This window comes from Emydura macquarii, unplaced genomic scaffold, assembly GCF_026122565.2.
Source record: "Emydura macquarii macquarii isolate MOO-44397 ecotype Brisbane River unplaced genomic scaffold, CSIRO-AGI_Emac_v2 contig_1348, whole genome shotgun sequence".
Lineage (NCBI taxonomy): Eukaryota > Metazoa > Chordata > Testudines > Chelidae > Emydura > Emydura macquarii.
In genome coordinates this window covers 12,404,174-12,426,501 of record NW_027131485.1, presented here as the reverse complement: position 1 = coordinate 12,426,501, position 22,328 = coordinate 12,404,174, and the positions used below count along the sequence as shown (strand labels likewise).

At 41.7% G+C, this 22,328-nt stretch overlaps 1 protein-coding gene across 3 annotated transcripts in view; it reads left to right on the top strand.

Annotated features, from left to right (window-relative positions):
* The window catches only part of GTF3C1 (general transcription factor IIIC subunit 1), a 70,931-nt gene that overhangs the window by 5,750 nt on the left and 42,853 nt on the right, over nucleotides 1-22,328 (top strand). For 2 of the 3 annotated variants that reach the window (XM_067551189.1, XM_067551191.1), the window contains exons 3-13: nucleotides 1,190-1,366; nucleotides 3,197-3,340; nucleotides 4,714-4,810; nucleotides 9,556-9,679; nucleotides 10,869-11,033; nucleotides 13,191-13,306; nucleotides 15,249-15,573; nucleotides 16,463-16,671; nucleotides 17,529-17,668; nucleotides 18,877-19,030; nucleotides 20,634-20,737. In XM_067551189.1, the coding sequence (XP_067407290.1) occupies nucleotides 1,190-1,366; nucleotides 3,197-3,340; nucleotides 4,714-4,810; nucleotides 9,556-9,679; nucleotides 10,869-11,033; nucleotides 13,191-13,306; nucleotides 15,249-15,573; nucleotides 16,463-16,671; nucleotides 17,529-17,668; nucleotides 18,877-19,030; nucleotides 20,634-20,737 (1,755 nt within the window). The remainder of the gene's footprint in view (nucleotides 1-1,189; nucleotides 1,367-3,196; nucleotides 3,341-4,713; nucleotides 4,811-9,555; nucleotides 9,680-10,868; nucleotides 11,034-13,190; nucleotides 13,307-15,248; nucleotides 15,574-16,462; nucleotides 16,672-17,528; nucleotides 17,669-18,876; nucleotides 19,031-20,633; nucleotides 20,738-22,328) is intronic. The other variant, XM_067551190.1, reaches the window with a different exon arrangement.

Below are 22,328 nucleotides of genomic sequence, written 5' to 3'. Positions count from 1 at the left end.
CCTTTGTCTGGCCTAGCGTCTGCTTTTCTTCTCTTCATTTTAACGATTGAGGCATTTAGCCTGGGAACTAGACATATAGATTTTCAAACTTAGGCTTTTGAAGTTTTTCTATTTTAAATATTTCTAATGAGCACACTCTCAGGGGCCACCAGTTAACTCCCAGATCTCAGTGCTTCCATGGTACTACATGTCTCTGGCAGTATAGTAGAGAATTGTTTGGAGTAATACACACATGTATTTGGTAATGCTACCACCATTTAATGTTAAGAACATGATTAAACAAGTTGCTCTGGAACATCTTAGATTTCTCTATTGATGCATTAGAAGCACTTGGGAAGTTTGTGGGCTAAATAATATGCACCTAGCAGCTAATCATTTTGTATGTGCACTGTTCCTGGTATAACAAAAACTCCGTCATGAGTGCCTGCTGGATATTTACTTCCTTAATGCTGCTTACTAAGGTCATGTCTGCACTATGGCTACAACACTGCAAGCATGCTACTTTAGCACCATGGTGTAGACACTTCCTACAGTGATGGAAGGTAGAATTCTTCTGTCAATGTAGCTACATCGACAGTGTGAATTTTTCATACTTCTGAATGGTGTAGCTATGTCAGCCTAACTTTTAAGTGTAAAGCATGCCTAAGCAACTTACTAACTTCCAGAAAAATAGTTGGATCCTTTCCATCCCTCAATTCAGCATTGAAAACTGAGTGTTGTGAAACCAGTTCTATGCTTTACAGTGCTAGCATGAGTAACCTGTCTCTTGCTATTACTGACATCAATTTGCTTACCTAATATCAAGCCTATCGTGAAATTGTTGTAATTGTCCTCAGCCTTTATGGAGATAGTGGTTGAGAGCAGGATCATACCTCAGTTGTGTATCAGGAAGGTGGGAAAGGTTTGTATAAGGGGCCAGGCAGGCAGTTCAACTGACAATTACCTAAATTTCAAGCTTGATGCTAGTGAAGTATTTTTCTGGGGTCAGAGCTGACTATTTGCATATAACACCTATTAACATTAATCATGTAGCGGGAGAGAAAGTCCTAGATGTTCAGCTCAGCCTTGTGCAAATTCAAAGTGGTCCTTTCAGAAATCATTTTCACTCAGAAAAGAAAGCAAGTGGGAAATGGTTAAATATAGGAGCTCTGGACAACTAACCTCTCGTCTCTTGCTGTTTGTTTTATAGGTGGGGGGAGAAACTAGTCGTCGTTGCTTCCCAGGCTCTGCGCTACAGGGCTTTGATTGGATGGGAGGGGGATCCAGACTTAAAACTCCCAGACTTCTCCTACTGCATTTTGGAGCGATTAGGTCGTGCTAGATGGCAAGGGGAACTTCAGAGAGACCTTCACAGTGGGGCTTTCAAGTAAGTATAGGGTTTGTTGCTCTGTATAAAGTAAATCATAGCCTTTCAGAGAAGGCTTCATTCATCAGGAATGTCTAATCACAGTGCTAGAGGCACTTTGTTTTGGCGGGTCCTGTGCTGGTAGAGATGCCAGCTTACTGCTTGTAGTAACTAAATCTCATGGTACTTTCTCACCAAAATAGAAGTATTAACCTTGTCTTGACCAAATTCCTATTTGGGTAAGTACTTTATGCTTTCCTTACATTCCTCCTGCAGTTTCAGTTGGAGGTGGTATTTTAATTTCCTCTCCTAACCTGTTTATGTATAGGGATTACTTTAAAGTGGAGGACTGATCCTATTAACTATAGCTAGATAAAAAATATCAAGATAAAGTACTGCAAAGTCCAGGTGTGCAACTTAGTGCCCAGCTGCTGTTTCTCCCCCTTCACTCACCCTCAGATGTTATGAAGGGGGATGGTGTGGGGGTTTCTGCTGAGCTGCTGTACCTGAACCCTGGTTGGGACCTTCTTCCTTTATACTAGTTTCCAGCTACTAGGTAGGTAAATTTGGAGCTCCACCCAACCCAGAACATTCTTTGCTATTCTACCCCTCTTTTCAAGACTCCAATTTTGTTTAGTCTCCCTATCCCTTCCTCTTATCCTTATTAATAGTTCCATTGCCTACTTCTGCTGTTTTTGTTAGTTTTGCCAAGCAGCAACATGAAATTAACACGGTTCTTGCTATGTTGAGACTTGCTATGTTCAGACATGCTGTTATTCATGTTAATGTCACACTGTTCCTGGTGCCTATGAAGCTCAGACATTAAAGCTTAGACCTAGAAAGTTGTTAAAGGTTCTGTGGTGTTTTGCACTGGAACAGAGAGTTTGGAGATGGTATTGTGCTCTCAGTGTTCTCCCTACCGCCTGAACACCAGCAGGGGGAGGAGGAAACAGCCTGTGTAGAAAGCACAGCGGGAAGGCAGGATCAAGCTGGGGTTGGGTTAGGAACAGAGGGCCTATAAGAATTAAAACACCTGGAATTAAACCACAGATTCCTGAGTCTCAATATTTATAGCTGTTGACTAGACATCAGAGTAAGTCTTACCTGTCTCTCGTGGCTGGTACACAGAGAATAATAGCCTACTGCTGCTACCAGTTACTCTATTAGCTCCAATCGCAGAAGTCTGTGCTGTGGATCTAAAGGTTCCAGCCCTGCTGGGAAGTGGGGTCAGTATGGTTCCACATGATGGAATTCTTTTCTTTCTATTTGCTTTTTTGTAGCACATCAGGTGCTTAAAGCACAGCTCCCATTGAGTTCAGCTGCAGCTATGAATGCTTAGCACTTTTGCAAATCAGACCCCAGTTGTTTCAAGTTAAGCACCTAGAAAATGAAAAACACACAGTGGCCACCTGTGAAAAATATGGTTTAAGTGACTTGCCCAGCGTCACATGGCAGAAACAGAGATAAAATACAATCTTCAATGTGGCATCCAGCTACCCTTAACCATAAGACTATCTTTTCTTCTTCAGTATTTTTTTTTCTCTTTTACTATACACGTATGCAACAAATGAGGCTGAGTCCTACAGACAGCAACTTCATTCAGTACACTACCCTGATTCATTTCCTGTGCACTGAATGACACAGAGGTCCTGTGGAGAAAGTAGTATGTGATTATGTAACAAGACTACCATAATGTATATGCACAAGGGGGCTGAATTAAGGTTGCACAGGCAATTTGTATAGTAGTTTAAGTTTGTAAATGATGTTGGGATTACAGATGCTATATGAATATAATTGATTATGTTAGTTTACAAGTCATGGGAGGTTCTGTTGGTGTTTTGTCTTCTCTAGGGTGGATGCTGGTAAAATTCATTATCACAGAAGAGTATTAGACAGAAATGGCCTTATTTCAATGCAGTCCCATGTCATAAGACTACCAAGTGGAGCCCAGCAGCACTCCATCCTTCTGCTTTTAAACCGCTTTCATGTTGACAGGTATGTACCAAACAGGAAATAGGTAGTTCTTCAGGGTGGCATATGTACTTCTTTATCATTAGGACATGACCCTGGTGTCATGGAACCATCAAAGCTTTCTGGAAGCAGTGCGTGTTGGTTGCTGCATTAGCTCCTCCTCACAGTGATAAGCATTCTAAGACAGAGGGTATCTAAAGGATGTGTGCCCCTCCTTCAGCCATGGTTTGCATGCCACCCTGCTGCCATGTCTTATCCTACAAAGATTTGTTTTTTCTTGTACACAGTTTTAATAGCTGTGTTATCGTTGGATAGCTTCTACAACAATTTCTAGTGAATTTTTACTTCTGATTCTTCCTCCTCTGTTGCATAGTTAGATCCTGTACTGGCTTTGGCTTGGTCACAGTGAAACGGCAGGCCCAGCTTCAGAACAGCTTGGGTTCAAGTACTGTTCCTCGTATCTCGTTATCTTGCCAGTATTGGATACTTGCATCTGCTGTTTTCACCCAAGTGGGCCAGGGCATTTCCTAACTAACACTCTGTGTGTGGTGTGTAAATAAAACTAACTCCTCCATGAATTTTTAAAAATTCAGCTTTATATTTGACCAACATAACAATGTGAGCTTTTAAATAATAAGTGGGTAAAAAAAATGTGAAATATGACTTCTGAAAATTTCCCATGACAAACAATGTTTATATCAAGTACAGTTTCATATCTGACAAACATCCAACCTTTGAATATTGTTTAATGAAGATTAGATGGTCCTGTAACTAAGGCCTGTTAGCAAGAACCATTGGCCCCACATGGATTTCATAATGCTTTTCATGCGACTGATGTTTCCAGGAGGCAAACTAGGGATTGATAGCATAAATCAAGATATATGGTGTGAGGAGTATGAGGAATGTGATGGGTAGAGATAATTTGGGGAATTCATCTGGGTACTGTGCATATGTCATTATCTTTGAAGTACTAATGTGGCTCAAAAGCTCTGCTGAAATCTATATGGGATTTGCCAACCTCTAGAGAAGTTTTTAAGACGTCCAACAGGTCATTGGAAAATGGATAGAAATGTATTCAGCATCCCTGTTTCTGAGGGGGATAACTGGTGGGGACCCCAACTTCGCAAAACTAGTGCACATCTTAAATTAAGGGTGCTCAAATGAAATGTTGGTTTTTGAGTCCAAATTCAAAGACTATTCAAAAACTGAATAGCATCTATTTTTTGTAAGACCTAAACATAAACAACTTGATTTTTTCCTCAAGTATTGCTAAAATCTTTACTTTTCATTTCTCAGTCTACCTCTGTGATTGGTAACTCTTACATCCAAAATTACCTCAGAAAACAAAAGTCAGTGCTCATGAAGTGCATGTTTTCAATAACTTCCTTTTGTTTTAGGAGGAGTAAATATGATATCCTTATGGAGAAACTCTCAAGTATGCTGAGCACTCGACCAAACAAAATGGAAACATTGGGGAACCTGAGGGAAGAATTGGTGAGATTATCATTTGCTTTCAAGTTCTCAATCGGCTGTTAATGAAATCCAAACATTTAGCATTACAGGAGAACTGATCTTTATAATGGGAAATGTCCTACAACATTAGTAATCCTTCCCATTACACAGACCTGTTTTTCCATTGCTTCTACATGCCAAACTTTAACTTTTCAGGCTTAAATTTTCAGTGTCAGGTGTGCAACTCAAAACAAACTTCAGAAAGTTTCAGACAAAATGGTTCAGCCGTTTCCCAGAATGAGGTATAGAGAAAATGTTGTTTTATCATATTTTTTAAAAAGGCAGCCTTTTCTCTGATATCGCTAGTGCCCCCATGTCCTGGAGCAGGGATTTGAAATTTAGAAACAGGTGGCCTTTGTGTCATGGAGGTGCTTTTTGCTGTTATGGTAAAAATGTACCCAAATTTGGCTGTCCCTACCAAAAGATGTCACTTTCTCTGTGCCCACCAAAACCCCAAATCAGGACTCCCATTCATGTAATCCAGTAGATCTTCAGTGCGCTCTGGACACTACCAGTGATCTAGAGTCTATTTGTACTGTGATCTCCTTAAGGGACTTGTCAGGATAGGGATCAAAGGGGACAAAGATAAGATTGTTGTATAGGAATTGTCTTTGGTTGTGTTTGGCCCTTCACAATTACACAAACTTCAAATCTGCAAGAGTTAAGAAGTATACAATTATAGGATGCTCAACTGAGGGGCTATGGGCATCCATATTGAAGAGACAGTAGGACATATTAGTGGATGGACTGGGGAGGATTCAGAGTGTGGAATTTAGAGATGGTGATGGAAGTTATGGCAGTGGGTGAGTTATGGAAAGAGGAGAAGCTGCGGACTTGAAGTTTGTGGGATACCAGTTGGTGAGGGGGAGAGATGAATGAGATTTCATAGGGGGAATACTGAGATGAATCAAAGAATGACTTGCCCCTTCTTGGCTTCCATGAGTCATCAGAGAGGTGAAACTTGGGGGGGGGGGAATTAAAAAACATGTTTTGCTATGACTATAAGGACATTTTGATCATCTAATCTGACCTCCAGTGTAACACAGGCCAGAGAACTTTCCTAAAATTCCTAGAGTGTTACCCAGGGTTTTCAGAACCCAAAGCAGTGGTATCTTAACTGTTTCACTCTAGGCGGTTTCAAGAATAAATCAATGGGAACACAGTGCTTCTGGCTGATGAAGATTCATGGTGGCTAACTGCACACAATATGGTTGCAATTAGCTTGATCAATTTCTGGTGTAAAACACCCATGAAATCCAGAGCGAACAAGAACAGATCTTTTACTAACACATATGATCTTGATTTAAACATTGTCAGGGATCGAGAATGTGCTATGACCTTTGGTAAATTGTTCCAAATTTGCCTAGCTTCAATTTCCAACCATTGGATCATATTATACCTTTATCTGCTAGACTAAAGGCTCCATTATTAAATATTTGTTTCCCATGTAGGTAGTCAAATCACCCCTTAACATTCTTTTGATAAATTAAATAGATTGAGCTCATTGAGTCAGTCACCGCAAGGCATGTTTTAATCCTTTAATCAGTCTCATGGCTCTTGTCTGAACCCTCTCCAATTTATCAACCTCCTTCTCGAACTGTGACACCAGAACTGGTCATATTTTTCCAGCAGTAGTTGCACCAGTGCCAAATATAGAGATTAAATGATCTGTCTGCTCCCACACAAGATTCCCCTTTATGAATCCAAGGATTGCATTAGCCCTTTCAGCAATCGCATCACACTGGGTGCCCGTATTCAGCTGATTATCCACCACCGCCCCCAAATCCTTTTTAGAGTCATTGCGTCTCAAGATAGCATACTCCATCCTATAAGTATGGCCTACATTCTTTGTTCCTGTAGTCATATTAAAACACACTGGTTGCTCCCAGCTTTCCAAGTGATCCAGATTGCTCTGTATCAATGACCTTTCCTCGTCATTATTTACCACTCCCCCAATTTTTGTCAGCTACAACTTTATCAGTGATTTTATTTTTACTTCCAAGCCCTTAATAAAAACATGAAATAGTGTAGGCCAAGAACCGATCCATGAGGAACCCCACTTGAAACACACCTGCTCAATGAAGATTCCCTGTTTGCAGTTACATTTTGAGACCTATCAATAACCCAGTTTTTAATCCACTTAATTTGTGCTATTTTGATTTTATGTATGCAGTGCAATTGTAGCCATGTTATCCCAGTATATTGGAGAGACCAGGTGGGTGAGGTAATATCTTGCATTGGATCAACTTCTTTTGATTAGAGAGAAGCTTTTGATCAACACAGAGCTCTTCTTCAAGTCTGGGAGAGGTAATCCCAGCATCGCAGCAAAATGCAAGGTGGAAAAAATTGTTTAGCATAAGTAGTTAACACTTATTTAAAGCCCTGTGTGGATACAAAATTTGTATCTGCATTCCATCAGAGATCCACAAACATGGTCCGTGGATGCAGATATAAAGCGGATATCCACAGATTTGCAAGGCTCGACACATATTGTAAGGGACCAGTCAAGGTAGAGTGGCCCATTAACACTTTTGCAGTCATAGGACAAAAAAGGGGGTTCGTGGGTTACAGATTGTTATAATAAGCCATAAATCCAGAGTCTCTGTTCAGTTCATGATTTTTAGACTCTAGCAGTTACGAATTTAAGCTCCCATGTTCATCTTTGAAAGTGTTGTGCAGGTTTCCTTTGAGGAGAAGGACTGATAGGTCAGATGTAGAGTGGTTGCTTTATGAAAAGTGTTCACCCACAGGTGATAATGTTTTTGTCTTTTATAATTTTTCTGTGAGTTCATTCAAAAGCATAGTGATTGTCTGGTTTCACCCGCATAGTATTTTTTGGCTCATTTAGTATACCTCATCCAGTGCACCACATGTTGTGATAGGCATGTGTAGGACCCATGGATCTTGAAAGGTGTGTTGTGGGGAGTGTTGATCATTGCAGCACTGGAGATATGTCTGCAGGTTTTGCATCTGTTGCTCTGGCAGGATTGGGACCGATTTGAACTGGTGTGTCCTAGTCTGTGGGGAGCTTGCTTCTGATGATGAGGTTGGGGAGGTTGGTTGAAGGCCAAAAGAGAGAGTTCAGGAAATATTTCTTTCAGGATGGGGTCCCCATTGAGTATGGGTTGTAGCTGTTTGCTGGTACCCCATATAGGTTCCAGTGTGAGGTGATAGGTGACAAAATCCCTTCTGACCGCACATCCCTATTTATTTCTGCTATTGAAACAGGTTTTCCTGGGGTATTTGGATGATACGTTCCATCAGGCAGTCTACTTCTAAGGTGGAGTGTCCTTGTTTGGTGAAGATGGTTTTAAGTGTGTTAAGGTGTATATACCCCATACTTTCTCCTTGAAGCATATTCTGGGGTATCTGTGTGCCTGGTTATAGATAACAGATTTCTTGGTGGGTTTGGGGTGGTTACTGGATCGATGAAGGTAGGTGTGGTAATCCATGAGTTTCTTGTATATGGTTGTCTGTAGGGTTCCATTACTGAAGCTGATTGTGGAATCCAGGAAGGGGGTGGGTGGGTGGGTGGGTGTGTGTGTGTGTGTGTGTGTTTCAGAGAAAGTTTAATGGACGGGTGGTGGTTGTTGAAGTTGTGGTGGAAATCTATGAGGGAATTGACACCATCTGTCCAGGGATAAAAATATCATCGCTGTATCTCAGGCATATCATTGGTTTCACAGTGCATTTGTCCAGAAATTATTCTTCAAGATGGCCCAAAGAAAGGTTGGTATATTGGGGAGCCATCCTAGTACCTATGGCTGTTCCCAAGTTTGTACAAAGTTTGTTGTTGAATGTACAGTTTTTATGATCGAGGACGAAATGGATGAGTTTGGCTATGTTTTGGGTGGATTTCTAAGAGTTGTCCATTGTCTTGTAAATTTTTGACTCAGGCAACTATGCTATCATTGTAAGGGATGTTGGTGTATAGGGAGGTGACATCCATGGTGGCATGGATGGTGTTCTGAGGGAGGTTGTTAATATTGCGAAGATTGTAGAGGAAGTCAGTTGTATCCTGGAGAAAGCTGGCACTTTGTGTGGTGAGTGGTTTGAAGATCATTTCTATGACTCCCAATATTCCTTTAGTAAGTTTTTTTTTTTTTTTTTTTTGTTCCTGATGTACTTAAAAAACCCTCCTCCTTCTTATCCTTAACTCTGCCAGACATAGCATTTTCCTTGTTTCCCTTTGCTTCCCTTATCAGTTTTCAACAATTCCTAGCTTCTGATTTACATTCATTACTATCAACTTTCCCTTTCTTCCATTTGTAATATATTATTATTTTTGATCTTGGCAGTTCTGCTTCTGCCCTCTCCATTCAGGATTGCATGGAATGAAGAATTTAGTTGAGGTTTAGAAAGTTTGAATAAACTGAACACAGTGGAAGAAAGGAGGCAAGAGATGGTAATTAGAGGCAGATGGGATAGTGAGAAAACTTTTTTCCAAGGCCAATAAGGGAGAGCTTGTAGACAGGAAAAGACAGCCGGGTGCTAAAATCCAGGTAAATGAAAGAGAAGGAGCTGGATCAACAGTCCTAATCGAGGGACTAGAGGCATGTAGTAGAAGGTATAATTGAGTCAGGGCTGCTTTCTGTCCCTGAGGTGCTTCTGTTTACTTCTCTATGAAAGTCAGAGATTTAGTTGCTGTTAGCTTCCTGATTTGTAGAGAATGCTCCTTAGAATAGTGACATCGTTTTCATTTCTCTTTACTTTTATTCTTGTTGTAGGGTCTCTGTGAAAGAACATTCAAACGTCTGTACCAATATATGATGAATGCTGGACTGGCCAAAGTAATATCTACCCCATTACAGGACATGCACCCTGATGGTGGACCCTATAAGACAAAGAAAGGTAATTGCAGCTACATCCTTTTTATGTATATACTGATATCATCAAGTCTCTAAATTAACCAAAATCTTAAATTGCAGAGTGTTTAAAGCAGTGGTCCCCAAACTTTTTACCCTGCACCTCCCTTTACCCTGTTTCCCCCTCCCCCAGCTGGGGGCACTGCGGTCAGGGTGGGGGGCTGAGGCTGAGAGCGGGGCTGTGGAGGCCAAGGCTGCAGCCAGTGACTGCAGTGGGAGGCTGGGTGCCAAGGCCGGTGCTGCGACTGGGGGCTGAGGCAGAGGCCGGGCGCTGCGGCTGAGCCGGGAGTAGAGGCCGTGGCTGAGCCTGGAGCAGAGCTCAGGACAGAGCGGGACTGGGAGATGCTCCCTTTCAGCCTCCAATGGGGGCTTCGGCCTAGCCACGCCCCCCCAAACATTCGGGTGTGCCCCACAGTTTAGGGACCTCTGATTTAAAGGTAAAGCTTTCTTTGCATCTCTGGTATATATCAAATTATAAATTTGCTAATACACAATGCAGGCCATCTGAAATCATTAATGTTCAGTATATCCATTGAATGGATAAACAAATCAGGGATTAGTGGGATTATGATATGGTTAGATTAGGTACTAGTGTCATCCTTTCTTGCATACATCAGTTTTAGAACAAGGAAAGCTTTTCTATCAAATACCCTTTTTCATAAGTGTGTATTTTAAGTCCACCATTTGTGTTCACAAATCTGACCATTCCTTAGATGCACAGTACCAAGTTTTCCACCGTTTCATAGTTTAAGAAGGTGAACTTTTAAGAGTTTCTTGTCCATATATATTGTTACCAAGAGAGCCTTCTGATGGCTGTGACTAATGTCACATCATTTTCCTGAGTTTGCACGGAAAACCTGAAACAAATCTGTTGGTTTAGTCGTCTGTTCCAACACTGCAATGTCTCATCCACATTATACATTTTAACCATATTATTGCAGCTCAAGAGATAACTGTATTGTAACCAGGGTCCCAGAGTCTATTGTTTTCATAGAGTAGAAGGGCTGTAAATCTTCAAGAGTGAAGCAGCTGTTCATTTCCTCCTTTCTAGAATGTCATTCTGTTTGTCAATGCTGAGAGAAACCAATTCACTTATTTTTCATGTGGACCCCTCCTTTTCACTCTCACATTTTGTTCAGTTTACTTTACTAACCAGTAGTATCATGTGTTCTCAGGGACTGATGTCATGGTCCGATGCCTCAAACTAGTGAAGGAATTTCGAAAGAAAGTGGATGATTACCATGATCATGATGATGAGGAGGAAGAGATGATCACAAAAGCTGTCCAGCCTGTAGATATTGTTTATGAGAGGGATATGCTTACACAGGCTTATGAGCTAAGTAAGTAATCAGAATCTGTGTGTGTACTCAGTTCATATGTTACTTGCATGATAATGAACTGAACGTTTTCTTACTGGCTTAATTTTTAAATTGTCATTACTTTGTACATTAGAACCTTGTGCACATCTGTGAAATGGGGAAAATACTTCTTTTCTCCCACCCTTTGTCTCATCTGTTCAGAGCAGGGATTGTCTTTTACAATGTGTGACAGTGTCTGGCACATTGGGGGCTCCTCTGTTCCAATTTTGGTAGTCCCTAGAGACAATCAGGATATAAAAATGAGATGTTTACGGCTTGTTTGTGACCTCATAATGAGGAATAACAGATGCCATGCTGGTAATTCAGCAGGTGATAGAGAAGCAGCTAGAGTACCAACAGGATAGCAACTATTTTGAAGCTTCGGTCAAGGATTCTATACTAGACTCAGGATCTGTACCCTTCCCTTCCCCCTTTTGGTACCTGCCTTTCCTTTTTCAAGTGTGCATGGACTTCCATAACATCGATCCGTTAGGTCTTACAGGTCATCCAGGCAGGGTCTACCTTCCAATTCCATATCATACCCTCCCCTACCACCACTCTCCCTGTGTCTCTGGAGGGACCAATCTCACATGAGTCGTGTGTCTAGAAATACTGTCACTACTGGAGTTAGGAGCAATAGAGCTAGTCCCCCCCACTCTTCAAGGAAAACAGAATTTATTCCCTATACTTTCTTGTATCAAAAAAGAAAGGGGGCTAGAGCCTCATATTGGACCTCAGGCTCCTCAACACCTATATCATCAGTACACAATTCTGCCTGGTGACTTTAGCATCTATCATACATTAATTAGATCCTATGGACTGGTTTAGCACCCTCAATTTGCAAGATCCCTTTTTATGTTGCAATATCTCCCTTGCACAAGAAATTTCTTCATTTCCAAGTACTGGACAAACATCATCAGTTCAGGGTCCTCCTGTTCAGCCTCTTGACTGCTCCTTGAGTTTACAAAATGTCTGTCAGTAGTATCTGCCCATCTCCATTCATCAGGATATTTGTGTACCCATACCTCAACGATTGGTTAATCTACAGAAGATCCGCTTAACAGGTCTCATACTCAGTAAAATCAATCTTACATCTGTTCTCAAACTTGAGTCTAAAGTGTGGTGTGGAGAAAACAAAGGAAGTATTTTTTACTCCTTTACAGAACACAAAAGCAAGGGGTCACCCAATGAAATTTATAGGCAGCAGGTTTAAAACAATTTCTTCACACAATGCACAGTCAAACTGTGGAACTCCTTGCCAGAGGATGTTGTGAAGGCCAGAAGTATAACTGGCTTCAAAAAGGAACCAGATAAGTTCATGAAGGACAGGTTCATCAATGGCTATTAGCCACGGTGGTCAAGGATGCAGCACCATGCTCTGGGTGTCCCTAAACCTCTGACTGCCAGAAGCTGGTTCTGGATGACGGGATGGCTCACTCAACAATTGCCCTATTCTGTTCATTGCTTCTGAAGCATCTGGCACCGGCCACAGTTGGAAGATGGGACACTGGGCTAGATGGACCATTGGTCTGACCAAATATGGGCATTCTCATGTTCTTATACTATCTTAATATAAAAAAATCTAAGTGATTTCCTGAACTATCTCTTTATTGTTTATGGCAGTGCTTCAAAGGGCAAATCAGTCTCCTCTCAAATTCTTATCAAACTGTTAACCATATAGTAACCCATCAGATGTTCTGGTATACCTTATATTATATATGTATAACCATATAGTAATCAAACTGTTCTTGTCACAGCTAAGCACTCAAATCAACATGTCAAATTTGCACAGATCAACTTAACTCTACCCCTTGTGCATGTGCATTATGGTAGTTTTTAACTAAATTAGCACATACTATTTCACAAATACAATGTTGTATAAATCTTTTTTGCAACCTTAGACATTCATATTCCATCATGCAATACTGTGTATCATGTGTGAAAATGATTTATATTAGCAAGTGTTGAAGTAGACATTCTGATATATGTTTGAAAATCTTAGCTTTTAAGACGATGTTCAAGCTGACAACAGTTGTTCAGGCCAGATCTGATGGCCTCTGCCACTCAACCAGATTGTTTCACTATGAGGTGATTCCTGTAAACTTAAGTTTTAATTTTTCTTCCCCCTCCTTAAAACAGTTGAAAGTAGGGGAACCAAAGGTATTTCTCAGGCGGAAATTCGATCAGCTATGAATGTGGGGAAGCTAGAAGCACGGATGCTCTGTCGTCTTCTAGAGAGATACAAAGTTGTCAAGGTAATGTCTTGTAGATCAAACTGAGATTAAATACAGGGTTGCAACCGCCATCACTGTGGAAATAAATTGTAATTTACTGGTCATTTTGTCTCAAAAAGAGAGAAAAGAGAAGGGATTTGAAGATGGGTGGTGAAAAAAGAGGCCTGGAGAAACTATAAAGATTGACTGTTCAGTTTAGAGAGGAGACAGATAAGAGATTGCATATGCAAAACAATGAATGGTGAAGACAGTGTTTGAAAAATTAATTCAACATTAACTAGCCTAAGGACTAAGGCACAGATTTTTAAGGTGTTTAGGAGTTGTTGTGCTCAGTATTGCAACATGTGACTGATTTTGGGAGCCGAAATTTCTGAAATGGACTTAGGATGCTAAATTCCATTGACCGTTAGGATTTAGACTCCTAAGCATCTAAATCCATTTTGAAAATGAGATTTAGGCTCCTAAATCTGTTAGGCATTGCAGTGTTGAGTGCAGCCATGCCTAAATACCTTTGAAAATCTAGGCCTAACCCTACTTGCCAAGCTGCAACATACAAATTCCCCAAGTTATGCCCCTCCTTGCCCAATCCCTGATAACTAGCCCAATACTTAATTTTCCCATATGTGATAGGAGACAGAAAATGCTGGCTGTTTGAAAATGGCACTGGTGCACCCAGATGGGAGAGTGGGAGGGGAATCCTGGGAATTGAGTTTGACCCCGAGTCCCAGAATTCAAATTCTTTCCAGGTGACTTCCAGTATATATCCCTTAATACACATGAAGAAAAATCTCAGAATGTGCAGAACCAAGAAGTGAAGCAAAGCACCATGTGATACCCATAATGCTGCACAGTCCCAGTGTAGACACAGTGATATGTATTGGATCAGAAAATAGTTGATGGTGTGTACACCAACAGTGCATACAATCTAATACACAAAAACTCAGTGCAAGTTAACCCCTGTGTAGACAAGACTTTAATAGCTTCTACGAAGAGATCTTGTCAAAAGGCCTTTTGAAAGTTCAAATAAATTGTCAGCTGGTTCTCCTTTATTTGAAGGTGTCACTAAAGTAACAAAGAATTCTTAGAGATTAGTGATACATTATTTTCCTTTGTGGAAGCCATGCTGGTTAAACACTGTGTCATACCTTGATCTTCCAGGTGTTTTCTTGTTCTAATTTTAATGGTCATTTTAACCAGTTCATCACATAAGGCTTACTGGACTATAATTGCCTGGATCACCCCTAAAGCCTTTTTTAAATATAGATACATTTGCAAGCCTTCAGTATAGCAGTTGTTCAAGTAAGAATGCCTATCATTGTGGCAAAGAGATTGGTAGGATTGAAAAAAATCATATGAATCCTGGGAATATCCAAAGTTACTTTACATAAGATTATAAAAGGTATATAAACATGCTTCAGGACATAAACCAACCATTCATTGATTGGGGTGGGGCAGAGGTAGGAAGAAATCTGCTCTATAGGTAGGTACTTCCTTGTTTATTCTGGCTTTTTTACACCTTCTGAAGCATCTGGTACTGGCCACGATCAGGCCACATAATGGAGTAGAAGGATCTGTGGTCTGATCCAGCCTTCCAAGTCCCATATTCCAGTGACTTCACAGAGAATTAAGATTCTCGAATACTATGCATCAAATCGATTAAGAAACAAATATCTTGTTTTTGTTCAGATGTCTCTAGTACAGAATAAGAGAAAATATATTGTGGTATGTCGTTATCTATGCAGGATACCGAACTTTTGTGTAAACTGAATGTTTCTCTGTTTTCCATGAGCTGCAAGCATGATTGGTCTAGTTTTAAGAACAGAGATCAAAGTTTTGAGAGGTGAGGTTATGAAAAGGAGAGGGAGAACCCTCACCAGTTTAGAATCTGGGTGGTCAGAGGACAAGGATAATGGAAGGGAAAAATGGAAGAATTTCCTGAAATAATGACTTTTAGTCTTCTTAGGGATTTATGGAAGATGAAGGTCGGCAACGAACAACAAAGTATATTTCACACGTTTTTGCAGAAGAGAGTGATTTAAACCGTCAGTTTGAGAAGGAGAAAGCCCGGAGTGAACAGTTAGCAACAGTTAGTTTGGCTCTAGTGCATGAAGACTCCCTGCCTGAGGAAGATCTGTCTCCTGTAGAAGAAGACACTTTCCTCTCAGAGTCAGATAATGAGGAGGAGATTAAATACAACAAGAAACGAGAAAAAGGACTGAAGGCCAACTCAGATTCACTGTTGAAATTCAGCTTCCGAGATGGTCCCCATCAGTCAACACCAGCTAAAGGTAGGACATGGTTCTTTGGGGAGTCTGGCTTTTCTCATGTAGGTTTCTCTTTGAAGGAAATAGAGAGGACGTCAGATTTGGGTTTTTGCTTTGTTTTTGTTTTTTTGTTAAGAGCCTCTCTTATAGCATTGCCTGCACCCTCTTTGTGGTGGGTGTTCTCTCCCCAAATCTTAACCACATTCTGTTGGGGGGGAGAGGGTGAAATATTTATTCCTTTCCCCACTGCCTCTTCCTTCTTCTCGGGGGTTGGAACACCTTCCTTGCCCTAAGGCTGCTAGACTCTTGAGACTGGGAAGCGGTGCAGTACGTAGGTGCTTCTTTCCAGTCCCCTATGCACTCCCATCCATCTCTCCAATGAGCTACTAGAAGGGGTCACCTGACCTGCCATGGATTTATGGAGGGATTGCAGAGGTGCATGTTGTGATCTCCTGCTCTTGTCATGCTCCAGGGGACATTCCTCTCAGGCAAGACAGTCTTGGAAGCAGGAGGCAGCCCTCTCTACCCTACCCCTTCAGGTAGCAGCTGCTGACCAAGCTAATCCTGCCTCTTGCAATCTGGTAGGAATCTACCTGGTGAGGCTTCTACTTGCAGTTAAGGAGAGGGGGAAAAGGAGCATCACTTGGAGGCTGTAAATGTCCCAAATTCACTCAAATAATTAAATTTTTGAAGACTGATCCCTAGCCGTTTACTCTTCCTGAGCCTCTCTGTTTCCTACAATGGCCTTATTGGAGAGAACATGCTTGATTGAAGAGTGTAGCTGGAGACACTTTAAGTGAACTGGTCTGCAGGCCTGGGCTAGGCTCCTATCATCTAGGGGCCATGGAGAAAACTGTAGTATTGGATAATGCAGTGGCCAACCTAACTGGATTTCTCTGTATTCTTAAATTAGGCTCAAAGTTCCCAGCCATGAAGACCCTAGTGAAGAAGCCTTTCCCCTGCCTTCTTGAAGATCCTGATGAACTCCCTGATGGCTTTGCAGAGGAGGATTCCAGTCTGGGCACTATAAAGCAGGATCCTAATCTCTCTATAGGCACTCATTCCACGGATGAAGATGGGGATATGGCTGTGATCGAGGAGGTCAGGCTTGAAGACCCCAAGGTAAGACACTACAGCTTGGCACTTGCTGTCTCGTTGGTACAACTGCTTGATGTACAAGAATCTCTATAACATTGAGCAGGTGGTCCTGTGATTTTTTCATAACTAGATCTCTAACTACAATCCCTTTGTTTCACACTGGGTTTTTTGTCCCTCTGCTTCCCCATCTCCCTGCATATGTTCAGCCTGGTTCTTTTTTAAGATTAGTGGCAGCCTTGTTGAGTCATGCAATTCAAAGTTTAGGCAGTGGAATGAGAGGATGAAACTGCATTCATAGGAACTTCCCTATTGTCAGTCTCAGCTTTGGGGGCTTGGGAAATGCCAGTCCTTGATTGCACGTGGAGCAATCTTTCTCCTTAAGTAGCTGTGCACATTGCTGATCACCACTTGCCTAAAACACTCAGAAACTAGCCCTATGGCATTTGGCTAGTCTTAAAATTGGGTGGAACTCATAAGGAGTGCTAGTATGTGCTAGACTAAAGTCATCCTGTAGTTTGAGTGGTAGATATCTATGCTGTAGTGCTGAGAGTTCAGGGATCAAAACCTTATGGTGATGCATGATTTGGGCATGGTGATTACAGTTTGGTGGAAGATAGACCAGTTGTTTAGGACACAAGCTTCAGATATGGGAAAGCTGGGTTCAGTTCTCTGCTCCACCACAGACTCCCTGTGTGACTTTAGGCAAGTCACTTTGTCTGTCTGTCTGCCTCAGTTCCTATCCACAAGATGAGAATAAATAGCACATAACACGTTAGAATTGAGAGACACTCACATACTATAGTGATGGGGGACAGACAGGTACTTCATGGAACTACCTGGGTTGTACAGACTGAATTTCCTGTCTCCATGCTCTTCACTAGAAGAACTCTGACCAAAAGAAGGAAAAGCGCTCCAGAACCACAGCAGTGGAGAGATCTCATGAAACATACCGGCTACTGAAGCGCCGAAATCTCATCGTAGAAGCTGTCCGAAACCTCCGTTTAATCGAAAGCTTATTCACGTAAGACCGGGTCTGAAAGCTATTTGTTTGTTTAGTGGGAATCTGACGTATTGTAGTAGCACAGTCACTACTTTGAAACATCAGTGCACTTCATTACATGGCGGTTAATCGTAGCTCTGTGGTGGCAGCATGTTCTGTACTGTAGGAATGCAGGTATTCACAGTTTCAGAGTAACTGCACCTTTTAACCCCCTCCATGGTCTGCTCTGGGAATGCCCTCCGAGCCTTTAGTCTGTCTCCCTACTGACCAGGGTTATAGGCTTTCAGCCCCCTTATGCTTCACTGTGTTTATCCTGGAAAGTCTAACTAAAGTCGAGCACCTGTGTTTCGCTTTCTCTAAGGGCTATTAACTGTATATGCCAGTAGTTACAAGTAATCAGAGAGCTCTCCTTCAAAGCAAATTGAATTTATTTTAGGGTAAGTCTAACACAAAAAACATACAAAACAACAAAAGGTCTAAATGCATATTTAAGCTGCTTCTTCGAGTGATGGTCCCTATATGCATTCCACACATGGGTGTGCATGAGTCTGGAACAGACATAGGGACCATCACTCAAAGAAGAAAAGGAAGTTACTTACCTGTAACTGGAGGTATTGCATGTGGTTGCACTATCTGTCATAAATGACATTTAAATTATCCTAGCACATCTGAGCTAATATCCCACTGAGATGTATGAGGCAATTTGCAGCCCTGAGTGATTGTTTCAGGATTTGCAGATGCAGCCAGGAATCATTGCATTGGTGCACACTCCTTTCACATTTTAAAGGTATTCTACACAGCCATAAGTGCTAAACTTGCCTTTTTTAAAATGAAAGCTGAGATTCTGGAAAACACGGTGGCAGCCTTGGAAGAAGTGCTGGATTGTTGATCTAGCACAAGCTAGCCCAGTTCAAGTCCCAGTTTAGTTACTGGCTTAAACACCAGAAAAAATCTTTCCTGGACTCTGACGTCAGGCACATACCACACTACAATTGCTGTATCTTAGCCGCTGTTTCTAGACTTACGACCCTTTACGTTTGCCAGAGGATGTTGATGACGAAATATTCCTTTCAGGCAGTGACAAGTGAAGCTTTCAAATGAGGGCAGCTTTGGTGTAAGGTTAAAAATGTATTAATTTTTACCACAAATTCACTATAGATGCTGCAGATCTAAGCAGCATGGAAATGCCACCATTGCTAAGAAGTGTAAGATGCTGTTTCATGTCCTAGGATTCAGAAAATGATCATGGATCAGGAGAAGCAAGAAGGTGTTTCCACCAAATGCTGTAAGAAGTCCATCATTCGACTGGTACACAAGCTTTCCCAAGAAGGGCTCCTCAGACTCTACCGCACAACAGTCATTCAAGATGGCATTAGCAAAAAGGTAACTAGTTTCTCTGAGCCTCTGCTGCTGGGAACTGTGCCAGCAAAGTGGCTTCTTATACTGCATATTATCAATCTATTCTTGGCCATTTTTTAATATAGAACTAAATGACATAACAGACAGGTAGATCTCTCAACGTATTATATTAAATCTTCAGTGTTAACACCCATCAGGCCTTTTCTTGTCAAAATACTTCATTTTATTAGTAATACCCCCAAAAAGCTACTCAGAGACTATACTGAGCAAGCCAAGACACCTCCTGATTAGTGCTTGAAGCTTCCCATTGTCACTACTCTGGTAACTGTCTGGTTGCTCCCTCTCTGTTTAGTTCAGATTGTTAAACAGTTTCCCTTTTAGCCCTATGTTGGAAAGTAGGAGCATGTGAAAACTTTGTAAGTGGGCCTTTGGGGCTGAATTTTTCCCAGTTTGATCTTCATCCAAAATTGTGTGTGTTCAAGTTTAAGCAAAATCTCTACATCTGTTCTTGAGCTTTGTGGAGGTAAAAACAAATTCTTTATTTGAAATAATATTTGGAACTTCCTTCACACAACTCAGACTGGTGCTTGCCATGTAAACTGTCCTCAGTGAAGTATGTGTACACAACCAGGAGTGAAAATAGTTGTTTGATGATGATCCACTGAAAATTACCTGTTGCCCATGCACAAAGTTTGTGAAATCTGATTTCCTGACCGGAGAGAAGTCTTCAAGGTGCACTCCTTTTAATAGGAATTGTTTGGCCTTAAGGACTTTTGAAGTCTTTCATACACTTTTCAGTCTGTTACTAGCACTCAAAGCCAAATGGAACAGCTGTGACCATCTGGTCTGACCCCCTGTATAACACAGGCCAGAGAACTTCCCCAGAATAATGCCTAGAGCAGAGCTTTTAGACAAACATCAAATCTTGATTTAAAAATTGTCAGTGACAGAGAATCCATCATGATCCTTGGTAGATTTTTCCAGTGGTTATTTACCCTCGCTGTTAACCATTTAGGGCAGCATAAGGTGTACATTTTTATGCTCCCCTGCATAATATTTAAGATGTTTTTTAAAATGATACAGGTTTCAGCATTTGAGGCAGTTTTAACTGCTTTTTCTGTCGCCTTTGTATTTTTCTTAAAACCTAGGAAACATTTTAAAATGTATATGATTCTCAAATGTAGTATGGGCTATGCTATCTGTTTTGTTCTTCCCTCTCCCTCTGGGATATCAAGCCACCTGAGTGGCTCAGGTCTAAGGGCCACTCCTGTTTCCTCTCTTCCTTTTATGTAGTTGGGTCCTTGTCCCTGGGTCAAATCCTGCTCCTGCTGAAGTCCAGGGGTGTCTTGCCATTGACTTCATTTGGGCCAGGATTTCATCCTTGCCTCAGACTTTCAAAGCAGCTGGAAACGAGGAGGGGGGCTGCACCACGTAACCAGCCAGCTGATCATGGACCATCAACAAGTGATCTGCAGATTACAGCTTGGGACCCCTTACTGTAAAACATAAAGGGAGTGCAGGGTACCAGTTAATACTGCTTTTTGTATGGTGATTGATTTCTATTTGCTCTCAATCAGTATAAGCAAATCTCCTCCATACACTCCTCTGTTTTTCCTTTGTTGTACAGGTAGAATTTGTAGTTCACCCTTCAGTGAATCCTAATGACCCCCTGGTAAAAAGTGCCATTGAGCAGGTGCGTTTCCGAATCTCCAACTCAAGCACAGCAAACAGGCAAGTTACAAATACTGTCCACAAATCAGTGACTCCAATATTTGCAGTCTGAGATTCCTGTAATTTCTGTCCTGCTTGTTTATTTCCTTAACTATGCCACCATATAAGCCATGAGGAATGCAGAGGACAATTCAGAGTTATGTCCTTGAGTCTCATTTTATTATTTATCTCTACGTTTGTCTGTGGTGCACCTAGGTGGGATAGCTGAACCATTCACAAACAGTGATGAATTTTAGGAAGTATTAGCCTCACTTTATCGTTGGAGAAACTGAGACACAGAGATTTGAGACTTGCTGAAGATCATACGGGAAGTCTAACTGAGACAGAAATTAAATGCGGATCTCTTGAATCCTAAGCCTTAATTCAAAGACTAACCTTGTAAGCCTGGCAGTTTTGACTTTTCGGCAAGTCTGTCTATATCAGTGTCACTTGCTCTAGCAGGTCTTAAGGATGGGCCCCAATTGAAGATCTTATGTCTAAATAGTAGGTTATTGTTAAGAGGCATGTGAAATCTGCTTTCTGTTTCCCATTCGAAACTGCAAATGTCTCATGCCAGATACATTTCCCTAGCTCACTGGTTACCTGTATCCTATTGTTTGACCATAGACAGCTTCCCCCGATTGCTTCTTGCACGCTCACAAAATCTAGGCCAAGTGGATACCTGACAGCCTCTTGGTTGCTTCTCTCCTTCATCAGATGCATTCAGAGTCCAGGATGTGGCAGTGCATGAGAGCCACTGCTTCCTGCACGCACGCCCTTCAAGGGCTTGTACCTGTATGAAATACCTGATGGCCTCCTGACTGTAGTAGTAGGGAAAGGATATCTCCCCTGACTTCTTCACCCATCACCTGGGGACCACTTCCTCCACATACACTTCAGTAGGACGGGGCTGCTCCCTGATAGCTTCCATGACATACGACAACCCAGGGACTTGAGGTAACCATGATTCCATACCCAGCCATCAACTGAAGCTGGACGTGTCTTCAGCAGGATTCCTCCTCAACACTTCCTACCCCTTGGGTGGGGAGGACTCATTCCTGTTGCTACTTTCCCATTCAAGACTCACCTTACCCATTCCATTTAGATAACAAGCTCACACATCTGTTCAGTGGAGGAGTCATACTTCACCTTCTGAATCATTCCTCACAGCTGCTGTCTCCTACAACATACGACATTATTACTATCCTCGAGAATGACAAGCTCAAATAGGGGCCCCTCTTGTTCACTGCACCACTCTCCCCTGTTGAAGCTTCCAGCTGATGGCTCTCTCTGTCTTGCAGCAAGGGGTTGTCCTGGTGGTTTTGGGAATGGTGTTCTGTGCAGCCCACTCCATTGTCCATTCAGTGAAATCCTTCTTTGTTCTTTGCAAATAGACCCACCTCCTTCACCAGGAGTCCCCCACGATTTCCTTTGTGAAGGCAAATATGCAAAAACCTTTTCTTCAGGCATGATTTGCAGGGAGCGAAATTAGTCTTGGGTTTTGTATAAAGATTTTCTTGCAGAACAGTGACTGCATCACCTTGGCTGGTGATTGTTTGCAGAATTAATTATATTAGTGCCTGTTTGATTTTACCAATATTGCTGTGTGGTT